An 11,614-nucleotide genomic window follows, 5' to 3' on the forward strand; every position below is an offset into this window, starting at 1 on the left:
CCAGAAACCCATGGAGTTGTACGTGGCTGGGAGGAGGTGGTTGAGGATCATGTGATCCTTAGTGACCCAGAGGACTCAGGATCGAATGTCTCTGCAAACTTTCGCTGCATGGCCTCCCTGATCCTGCAAAGCCTGCGAAAGGACCCTAGGATTCGTGGTATCAAGGAGAGGGATCATTACTGGCTGGCAACACTTCTTGATCCATGTTACAAGGGTAAGGTTGCAGAACTTATCCAGCCTTCGCAGAGGGAGCAGAGGATGAAATATCTTCAGGAGGCCTTGCAGAAAGGTTTGTGCAATGCGTTTCCAGAGCCTGGGAGGTTACAATTTCTTGGTGCTGGACAACGTGTTGCTGAGGCTTCATTCAGTCAAAGAAAGAGTGGTGGAGAAGGTGGCCGGCTGACCGATGCCTTCAGGCAATTCTTCAGTCCTCAGCGCCCAGGTCTGATCGGTTCCAGCAACCATAGCCAGCGTCTGAATTACATAGTGCAGGAATATCTAGGGGCAAGATCAGACTTGGAGACCTTTCCACCAGAACATCCACTGGGTTACTGGGTCTCGAGGATGGACCACTGGCCAGAGCTTGCTTAATATGCAATTGAGCTACTGGCCTGTCCTACATCCAGCGTTCTTTCTGAACGCACATTCAGTGCTGCTGGAGGCTTTGTAACCGATCACAGAGTGCGCCTGTCCACAGACTCTATTGATCGGCTCACATTCATAAAAATGAATCAGTCTTGGATCACCAGCTATCAAGCACCTGATGCTGATGTAACCAACTGATTTTTCTATGGATGTGGGATCCCTTGAAGACTGCATATGCTTAGTGACTATCCTATTATGCTGAGTGACTATCCTATTCCTCCTCAATCTTCATGATGATAACTTCTAGGAATATTTTTGGTTCAGGGCACCACCACCACTGCCTAAGGCCCAATTTTTCTGCCCCTGTTTAACAGGGGTGTGTAATTACAATTTTTGATCTAATATTTCACATCAGTGCCTGTTCCTGCGCTCAACAAAAGTATCTGTGAGGCTTTACAGTGTTGTGCCACCACCCCCACCACCACCTAAAGCCCAATTTTTATGCCCCTGTTTAACAGGGGAGCGTAATTACAATTCTTGATATAATATTTCACAGCAGGGCCCGTTCCAGCGCCCACCAAGAGTAACTGTGAGGGCTTACAGTGTTCTGGCACCACCACCTAAGGCCCAATTTTCCACAAAGTGTATAGGGCAGGCCGTATAGTATATACAGGCGGTCCCCTATTTTCAAACATCCGACTTACAAACGACTCCTACTTAGGAATGGAGGGAGACAACAGGAAGTGAGAGGAAATCTACCCCTAGGAAGAGAAATTCTCTCCTGTAGGAGTTAATATGGGAAAAAGATGTCTCCACTAATGCTTTATCACCAATCCTTGTTTCCCTAATAACCCAAAATTTTCTAAATCCAATAGTCATTGGGACAGAAAGTGAGGTGAAATCTTCTGTACAGGGGCACAGACAGCAAAACAAATGTTACAGGGGTGGTAACCCTTCCCTATGTTATCCAAAAGGCTTAAAAATAGATTTTTGGGCTGGAGCTACACTTACAAAATGTACCTGTTCCAAATTACAAACAGATTCAACTTAATATCCGTACCAGACCCAAAGGGCCTGGTAATGGGACAGGGGGGGGCAACATTACGTTACAGCTGCAAGCAGTTTTAAATGACTTTTATTCCTTCAGAAATGTCACGGGAAAAATGTGCCACTTTACAGGCATACTATAGACACCCCCAGGCACGATATTTAAAGGAATATTTCACTTTTATTGTTTCACTTTAAGCATTATTAAAATCGCTGCTCCCGAAAAAACAGCCGTTTTTAAAACTTTTTTTTGCATTGATACATGTCCTCTGGGGCAGGACCCGGGCCCCCAAACATTTTTTATGACAATAACTTGCATATTAGCTTTAAAAATTAGCACTTTAGATTTTTCACGTTCGAGTCCCATAGACTTTAATGGTGTTCGCACAAAATTTTTGCCTGTTCTGCCGCGAACTGAACCGGGGGGTGTTCGGCTCATCCCTAGTGTCCACATGCAATTCAAGCAAAGTCAGGCAGATGTCAAGGACGGGAACGAATGGCTAAAAAACAAAATTGACAATTGGTTTATTGCTAAGAACAATATACCTAAACCAAACATATATGAAGCACAGTGGGCTGAGAAAAAAAAGGGGGAATTTTTTTGTTTTTGGGATCACACAATGCAGTGCTTGTAAAAGCCAGCCTGAGGGAGGGGGCAATCATTGGATAAAAATGCACAGCAAACAGTGCACTGATCGTGGCTGTGGCCCACAACAGACCCGGCACACACAGTGCTCTTGCAGAGCTGCAATGGGGAGCCGAGTGAAGGATCGGTCCCTGCGCTCCTCCTGCACCTGGCCAGCACTACTGGAAGACATACATACATACTCTGTCAGGTGAAGTAATCTTTGCCCAATAAATGATTTTTAGTCCCGCCCTCTGACATGACGTCATTCAGAGGCGGGGACAGAGATAGTGGTTCCACAGCAGGTATGAGGGACTGAGCAATTCAAGCAGTAGGCAGAGGAGGAGGAGGAGCGAGTGTAAAGTTCTGTTCATTTACAGCGACTCCGTCACAGTCCTTTACTGTGACCTGGACTGGTTATAACTTTAGGGAGTGTGTGGGGGAGGGGGGTTAGTGAAGGGGGGTTGAAGGGGTTAACTACCTAACACTGATATTAGCTAGTAATGTGTAGCACAAATGGTTAATGTACTGCCACCAGTCACTGAAGTATTAGTGATCAGTGGCTGTGTTAATTATCCCCTTAATGTCGCAGCACAAAGGGGTTAATTACCACTGCCACTGACCACCAATTGGGAGGGATATCTAAATGCCACTGACCACCAATTGGGAGGGATATCTAAATGCCACTGACCACCAATTGGGAAGGATATCTAAATCCCACTGACCACCAATTGGGAGGGATATCTAAATCCCACTGACCACCAATTAGGAAGGATATCTAAATCTCATTGACCACCAATTTGGAGGGACATCTATATCCCACTGAACATCAATTGGGAGGGATATCTAAATCCCACTGACCACCAATTGGGAGGGATATCTAAATCCCACTGACCACCAATTGGGAGGGATATCTAAATCCCACTGACCACCAATTGGGAGGGATATCTAAATCCCACTGACCACCAATTGGGAGGGATATCTAAATCCCACTGACCACCAATTGGGAGGGATATCTACATCCCACTGACCACCAATGGGGAGGGATATCTAAATAGCATTATCACACTGATCATCATTGCAGAAAGATTGAAGTAGGATTCCAGAATAAACCCAACTAACCTTAAAAATGCCCCTCCCCCTTCTAATACCTTGGGTTACTATTGCGGTAACAAACCTCAATATTGGAGGTTTTTATTGGGGAAAGTGACACTGATGTTGGGGGGGGTTATTGTTACAGAAAATGCCATCTATGATCATTATTATTGCATAAACTGGTACCAATACTGGGGGTTGTTATTGCAGAAACTGGCACTGATGCTGGGGGTTGTTATTTCTCCTACTGACACCAAGGCGGAGGGTTATTATTGCTGCTACTAAAATCAGTGTTGGGGTTGTTATAGCATAAACTGATACTGATATTGGGGGTTATTATTATGGAAACTGGCATCTATGCTGGGTGTTGTTATTGCAGAAATCGACACCAAAGTTCGTGATTATTGTTGCGGAAACTGACACTGATTCTAAGGGTTATTATTACATAACTGCCATCTACCTAAACTGTCACCAATTCTGGGCTTTTTTTCTGGCACTGATGCTGGGAGTTACTATTGCTGCTACTGACACCAATGCTGAGGGCTCTTATTGTGTTTGCATAAACTGGCACTGATGCTGTAGGTGATTATCACAGAAACTGCCATGTATGCTGTGGGTTATTATCTCAAACTGGTTTTGAAAATACACTGACTCTTTCATAATAAACAAGGGGGTGCGGGGAGTCATTTTGCCATTTTCTCCCTGGGCACCAGATGACCTTGTCCCGGCACTGCTCTATGTTGTACATTACATCATTCTGATACTATATAGTCCTATCTGTATCTTATACAATATGTTGTACATTACATACTTCTGGCTTCTGCTCTCTCCCCTCTACCCACTGCTATATATAAACATAATATGTATTCTCTTTTGTTACACCCATTTTCTACCAGCTGAACATTTTATATCTGATGATTTGATTGGAGCACAGACTTTTACATGTTGATAATAATGGGATAACATCCTTAACCACTTGCCTAACGGCACTTACACCCCCAAAATTGTCACACGTGGCATATTTATACTTGCAATCACACACAAAAATACATTCTTCTACTCCTCCTGAGTATGACGATACCACATGTGTGAGACTTTTTCACAGTCTGGCCACATATAGAGGCCCAATATGCAGGGTGCACCATCAGGCGTTCTATGGACATAAATGACACACCTAATTTCTTGACTACCCATCACACTTTTGAAGGCCCTGGAGCACCAGAACAATGGGCATGCCCACAATATGACCCCATTTTGGAAAGCAAACACCTTGACATATATTCTGAGGCATTATGAGTCTTTTGAACGTGTCATTTTTTTTCCACAAGTTTTTGGAAATTGTGGAAAGAAATTGAAAAAACAAATTTTTCTTTACACAAAGTTGTTCATTTATAAGCTATTTCTAAACACATAGCATGCACATAGCAAAAATTATACCCCAAAATACATTCTGCTACTCGTCCTGAGCATGGCGATACCACATGTTTGAGACTTATACACAGTCTGGCCACATACAGAGGCCCAACATTCAGGGAGCACCGTCAGGTGTGCTAGGAGCATTAATTACACATCTAATTTCCTTTTGAAGGCCCCTGGAGTACCAGGCCAGTGGAAACACCCACAAAATGACCCCATTTTTTTTAAAACAAACACCCCAATGCATTATCTATGAGGCATAATGAGTCTTTTGAACATGTAATTTGCCAAGGCTGCTCCTGGCTTTTGCTGGAAGGAGCTGCAGCTGTTTTATATGGAGTGTGTCTTGCCGCTGTGTGCAGAGGCTCCAGTGGAGGGGGTAGGCTGCATACGTTTTGCTTCCTGGAGAGGCGGGAGCTGCATTCTGATGAGGGTGCACTGATGAGTGCTGATCAGGGTGAACTGATAAGCTGGCACTGATGGACACTGATGCGGAGGCACTGATGAAGATCCACTGATAGGGTGAAACTGATGAGCACTCACTGATAGGCACTGATGAGCACTAATAGGGCACTCCAGTGGCACTGATGAGCACTAATACCGCACTCTAGTGGCACTAATGAGCACTGTAGGGCACTAATGTGCACTGTACGGCACTGATGAGTACTGATTTGCACTGCAGGGCACTATAGGACACCAATGAGCACTGTAGGACACCAAAGACACACAAAATTTAGAAAAACTCCTGATCTAGCAACCAATCTTTCTCCTTTCCTCACACTCAGTATCGATGTGAGGAGAGGATAGAGCTGAACCACGGTTTGTTTACAGAGTGATTACATGGTAAAGGGCCGCTGTGATTAAACCCAGTGATCACTGACTCTTCCAGAAGCACCAGCATGGGGGGCCATCATGATGGCATCCCAAAACTAGCCAGCCGCGCTGTAGCCTTCATTTGGCTAGAGCACAGTCGGCAACTGGTTAACCCCTCAGTACCGTGCCATAGCTGAAAGACAGCTACAGCATCGCTCTCTTGTTCTGGAAGGACATCCATGCTCTGTGACCGCTGTGTCTTTTGTACACAGCTGATCAAAAATCAGGGTAAAGAGCCAATCTCAGCGGCCTTTTACCATGTAATCAGCTGTATCCAATCACAGCTGATCCCATGTAAACAGACCTGCCAGTTATCTGCATTTCCTTTCCTCATGTGATGTCACCATGTGAGGAAAGAAGAGCCGATAATTGGGAATCCTGACAGGGCACATTTACACTGATATTCAGGGTACTAATCCTCCATTAAGACATTCATTAAGACACCTTTATTGAAGTCAGATAAAATCCAAATAGTGAGAAAAGTTCACATCGATCCCAGAGGAACAGAACAAGACAAGGCTTACATGTTTCACACCAGGGATGGGTGCTTAATCATAAGCTATGATTAAGCACCCATTTGTGGTGTAATCATCAGTGCAGCCCCATCATTGCCTATCAGCGCCCATCATTGCTGCCTATCAGTGTCTCTTACTGCCATCTCAACAGTGCAGTCTTACCAGTGCCCATCAGTACTGCCTATCAATGCAGCCTCCCCAGTGCCCATCAGTGAAGAAAAAAAATTACTTAATTTTTTTGTTTAGCAAAAACTAAAAACCCCAGTGGTGATATTATACCACCAAAAGAAAACTCTATTTGTGTGAAAAAAATGATAAAAATTCATAAAGGTATAGTGTTATATGACCGGGCAATTGTCATTCAAAGTGTGACGGCGCTGAAAGCTGAAAATTGGCATGGGCAGGAAGGGGTGAAAGTGTCCGGTATTGAAATGGTTATAATTTTGAACCCTTAATAGAAAGTAATAATGAAGGAGGAGTCAATAACCCAACGATGGTGGTCTTCAGGATCAGTCCAGTCTTCATCTTGGTTGTTCTCCTCCATTCTCACTCTCTGACCTCTGGTGGGGCTCAGCCCCACAGTTATTCATGACTAAATCATGGACTAAATAAGGAGGTGCAGGACTTCTTGTGTTCAGAAGATGGCAATGTGTGATAGAGGGGGTGGGAACACTTATCCTTCAAATCCCCTCATCCCTGTCACTCCTTTAAAAGACAGTTCTTGTTGTTTCCTGACTAAGGTCCATGAATAAAGAAATAAACTGGTAGGTGCTTAGAGGACCCCTTTACTAGTTACCTTGATGGTGGAATTGTAAGATCCTCAGAGACAAAGCTGCCTGATGTGGGCAGAGTCCTGGTTTAGGGGAACCAATCTGCTTGTGTCTAGTAATAATCTTTTTATCTCTATTTTAGTAGATGGACGGGAGATGAGGAAAACCTCAGAGGATTGTCTCACTTTGTCTCCAGACTGTAAAGTAGAAGATGAGGACATCACACATTATAGTCCAGAAGAAAACCCGGCTACCTCAAATCTCCATCCGGCACCACACAGTGTAGATGAACCATCGTATTCCTCTTATCCTGAGGAACCTCAGACTGTGAGGGACAGTGCCATCTTTCAAATACATAAGAGGGTTTCCTGTACTGAGTGCGGGAAATGTTTTTCAAAGTCCAATCTTTACAAACATCAGAGATTGCACACAGGGGAGAAGCCGTATTCCTGTCCTGAGTGCGGGAAATGTTTTTCACGGAAGTCCCATCTTTACACACATGAGAGATCTCACACGGGGGAGAAGCCGTATTCCTGTCCTGAGTGTGGGAAATGTTTTTCGCAGAAGCCCCATCTTGACACACATCAGAGATCTCACACGGGGGAGAAGCCGTATTCCTGTCCTGAGTGCGGGAAATGTTTTTCACAGAAGTCCTATCTTTACACACATCAGAGATCTCACACGGGGGAGAAGCCGTATTCCTGTCCTGAGTGCGGGAAATGTTTTTCACAGAAGTCCCATCTTAACACACATCAGAGATCTCACAGGGGGAAGAAGCCACTTTTTAGTTCTGAGTGAGGGAATTGTTACTCACTGAATTCCTGTCTTTCTGTACATCAGGGATCCCACACAACCATGCCTTGAGTGTGGGAAATGTCTTCTATATGAATGTTGCTGGACATCACAGCTCTCATGTGGGGAAGAAGCACACCCTGATATACACCTCAGATATACTCCATGGCTGATCTTCATCATGTAAGAAACAGTTCATAAGGAGATCAGAGATCACCAAAGACATGGATGAAGTGTTGTACCGTGTTGGTTCTTTCATTGGCTGAGTACATTTTGTGGTGTAAGATTTCCAAACACTTATGCCGTGTACACACGACCGGTTTTGCCGTGGGAATAAACTCCAAAGGTTTCTGCGGCGGAACTCCAACGGAATTCCGCTCACACGGTCACACCAAAGTCCGACTGTCCAGAATGAGGTGACGTACAACACATATGATGGGACTAGAAAAAGGAAGTTCAATAGCCAGTAGCCAATAGCTTCCGTCTCGTACTTTCTTCAGAGCATGCGCCGTTTTTGGTCCGCCGGAACATCATACAGACGAGCGGTTTTCCCAATAGGAATTGGTTCCATCAAGAATATTTAGAACATGTTCCATTTCTAGGTCCGTCAGAATTTTAAAAAAAAAAAAGTCAGATGAGGCATACACATGATCGGAATAGACGATGAAAAGCTTCTGTCGGACTTTTTCTGTCGGACAGTCCGCTCGTGTGTACGCGACTTTAGAGGTTTCTTTTTAAATAAAATAGTTGAATGAATGTGAGCAGCATTCACCCAGCTGTGATGAATATTGGATGTATTTTATTTTATACACTGATTTCCTTGGCTCCATCTAGTGGCCATTATGCAGTATTGTGCTATTTTTACTGATTGAGTATTTTATGAAAAACACAGTTTCATGGCCACGAGATGGAGACCCTAATCATAGGAAATCAAATTGTTGATTGTTAAATTATGGCAATACTTTGTAACAGCTGAATTAATTTTCTATGAATAGACCCCATAGTTTCCTCTGTCAGACATGGTTTCTTACTAATACCTGAGATCATACTCATACACTTATGAATACAGTACAGTACTGAAGGATATAAGTTAAAGTGTATGTAAGCCCTCACCTTATAAAACAACCCTTTCAGTTTAACTGATTCCTGCCCACCATATAGTGAAATGACGGACAGGTGGGGGCGCTCTCGTTCTGGGAGGATGTCATACGTCACTCGTGGGGGTGCGCAGCTTGGTGATCGGTGGTGTGCCGTGTCCCTGGGACCAATCACAGCTGATCACAGTGTAAACAGGAAATTCCAGTAAGCGGCATTCCTCAGTAGGGATATCTGCACTGACAATCAGGGCACTGATAATCAGTGCTACCCCAACAGCGCCCACCAATGCTGCCTGTCAGTGTCCATCAGTGATGCCAGTGCCCACCAGTGCTGCCTGTCAGTGCCCATCAGTGCTGCCTGTCAGTGCCCATCAGTGATGCCTGTCAGTGCCAACTATCTGTGCCATCTATCAGTGTAGATCAGTGCCACCTATCAGCATCCATAAGTGCTGCCTATCAGTGCCACCTAAAGGATTAATGCTGTTTATATTCTGTATATTTCCCTGTTATTTCTATTATCTGAGTTTGACTTGGTATGCGTTTACTGGCTGGTAATGTTTAGGCTAATAGATTAGTGTAGCTGTGTCTGGGCTGGGCTCAGCCCTTCATTCTCTGAGCTGGCTGCTCAACTGTCAGCTAATTGCCAGATCCACAGTTACTCAGCTGCTGATGATATCCTGCACGTCAGTCTTGCCTACTTAATCCAGTCTAGAGGTTCTCTGCCTTCGCCTTGGTCAACATCACAGAAACTATCTCCTGCAATTCTGTTCAAGACTTGCTTTGCTGATATCCCTTCTGGCTCCAGATCCTGCTTGCTGTTCCACTGCATTGATCCCTGACTTCTGGCTTGGCTGGCTATCCGTTCCAGTTACTAAACTCTGGCTATGTTTTGACTACGCTTGTTCTTTTTACTTTTATTATTAAACAAGTGTGATTTAACTGTACTTCTGCCTCGGCCTGATTTCATAGTTTCTGAAAGGCTGGTTCCTCATGAGAACATTCTGACCTGTACTTATGAATTGAATGAATTATGAAACTACACATCATATGGAGATAAACTCCTTTTCTTGGAATTGGCATCCTTTTTCTCTGTAACCAAACCCTAATGTATTGAAATCCATCCTTCCTTTTATTTTGTATAAAGCCAAGGGATATTCCCCTTAATAAACGAACATGTTTTGACCTCATCTTGTGTGTGTGTGTGTGTGTCATTGTGTGTTCCCAGAATTTTGAGTGGGGGTTATCCAGCCATCCGGTTCAAGTCCCCAACAGGACTGGTGTCAGAATATCGTGGGATGCAAGATCATCTAAGGTGAGTGAATTGTACCTTATTTTTGGTGTATTCTATCACCTTAGCTCTGATCATTTTGCATGAAAAAGGGAAGAGGATGGTTGGTTTCAGGGGCAGGATCTGTTTGGTACAGATCAGGATCTGTTTGGTACGGATCAAGAATTTGTTTGGTACATGACTGCTGGCTGGGTAGCTCCCATTGTAAATGTATATATTGCTTGTATTATATGCTGCATGCTTAAAGTCATTTTAAGATTTGTATATATGTATGCTATTTATATGTGAATGTGTGCTCTGACACTGCAATCTTGTGGATGACTGAATTGTCAGATGTCTCTGTAAAAGGAGACTTGACAGCCGATCCCAGAGAGCAATGGGTCTTAAGGAACACACACACACACATATAGGGATAGCAAGAAAATAAGCTATTTGGTATGGTGGCTTCTCTGCATCCTTCAGTATGTCAATGACTTACTGTTGTGCACTCCCTCCCTGAATCTTTTCAGTTGGACACTCTTGGTTTGTTGAATAATCTATGTAGGGAGGGTCATGGGGTCTCCCAGTCCAAGGTCCAGCTCTGTCTCCTACAAGTTGAGTATTTGGGGTTCACACTCACCCCCAGGGGATGCAAAATAAGCTATGCAAGGGTTACAGCTGTCGTGGGAATGGCACGCCCACTAACAAAGAAAGACCTGCTGTTCTCATTTTTTGACAGCATACTCAGACAGAGCACTGTGACAGAAGCCCCAGACCTGGTGACTTGGGTTGATGAGAAAATACATGCTTATACAAGGTTAAAAACTGCAATGGTTACTGCCCCGGGGTTTGGTGTAGGGGGCGGGGTCACTCGGTTACGTAAACAGGTGACCCCGCCCTCCTCTGACAACACGGGGAAAGCCATAGTGAAGTCCCCGTGTGTCAGAGGAGGGCGGGGTCACCGTCCAGCAAGCATGGGCAGGGACAATATATTTCGTTCACAGCACACTGCGTCACACTGCTTGCAACTCGAAAGGATGCAGGACAGAGCTCGGTGCTGCAGCTTGTTGTGCCCCATGTCTCCATACAGCTGGTGATGATGATGTCAGACCTGTGAGCTCTACCCCCTCCTCCTCCACCACCTCCATGCCTTCCTCTGCAGAATTGTCCTATGAACCCCCTAAGTGTTCAAAGGGCTATTCCCAGAGCCAGGCTAAAAGGTGCCATGCAGTGCTTCACTTGGTGTGTTTAGGGGACAGGAACCACACTAGAGTAGAGATTCTTGCAGCTCTGCAGGGACAGGCCCAGAGGTGGTTCACACCACGCCAGCTGGAGCCAGGAATGGCTTTGTCCGATAATGGCTCAAACCTCCTGTCCTCCCTTAGACAGGGAAAGTTGACACAAGTGCCATGCCTGGCACATGTCCCCAATTTGGTGGTGCAGCATTTCCTACGTACATACCCAGGGTTGCAAGATGTACTAAAACATTCCAGAAGAGTCTGTAGCCATTTCAGGCGGTCAGCGGGAATTCC

General features: G+C 44.7%; 1 protein-coding gene across 3 annotated transcripts in view; it reads left to right on the plus strand.

Annotated features, from left to right (window-relative positions):
- LOC141121784 (uncharacterized) overlaps positions 1-10,002 on the plus strand; it is a 139,082-nt gene extending 129,080 nt beyond the window's left edge. For all 3 annotated transcript variants that reach the window (XM_073611503.1, XM_073611502.1, XM_073611505.1), the window contains one exon: positions 7,069-10,002. In XM_073611503.1, the coding sequence (XP_073467604.1) occupies positions 7,069-7,724 (656 nt within the window). In that variant the 3' untranslated portion in view covers positions 7,725-10,002. The remainder of the gene's footprint in view (positions 1-7,068) is intronic.
- The last annotated feature ends 1,612 nt before the right edge of the window (positions 10,003-11,614 follow it).

The sequence above is a fragment of the Aquarana catesbeiana genome, unplaced genomic scaffold, assembly GCF_042186555.1.
Source record: "Aquarana catesbeiana isolate 2022-GZ unplaced genomic scaffold, ASM4218655v1 unanchor231, whole genome shotgun sequence".
Lineage (NCBI taxonomy): Eukaryota > Metazoa > Chordata > Amphibia > Anura > Ranidae > Aquarana > Aquarana catesbeiana.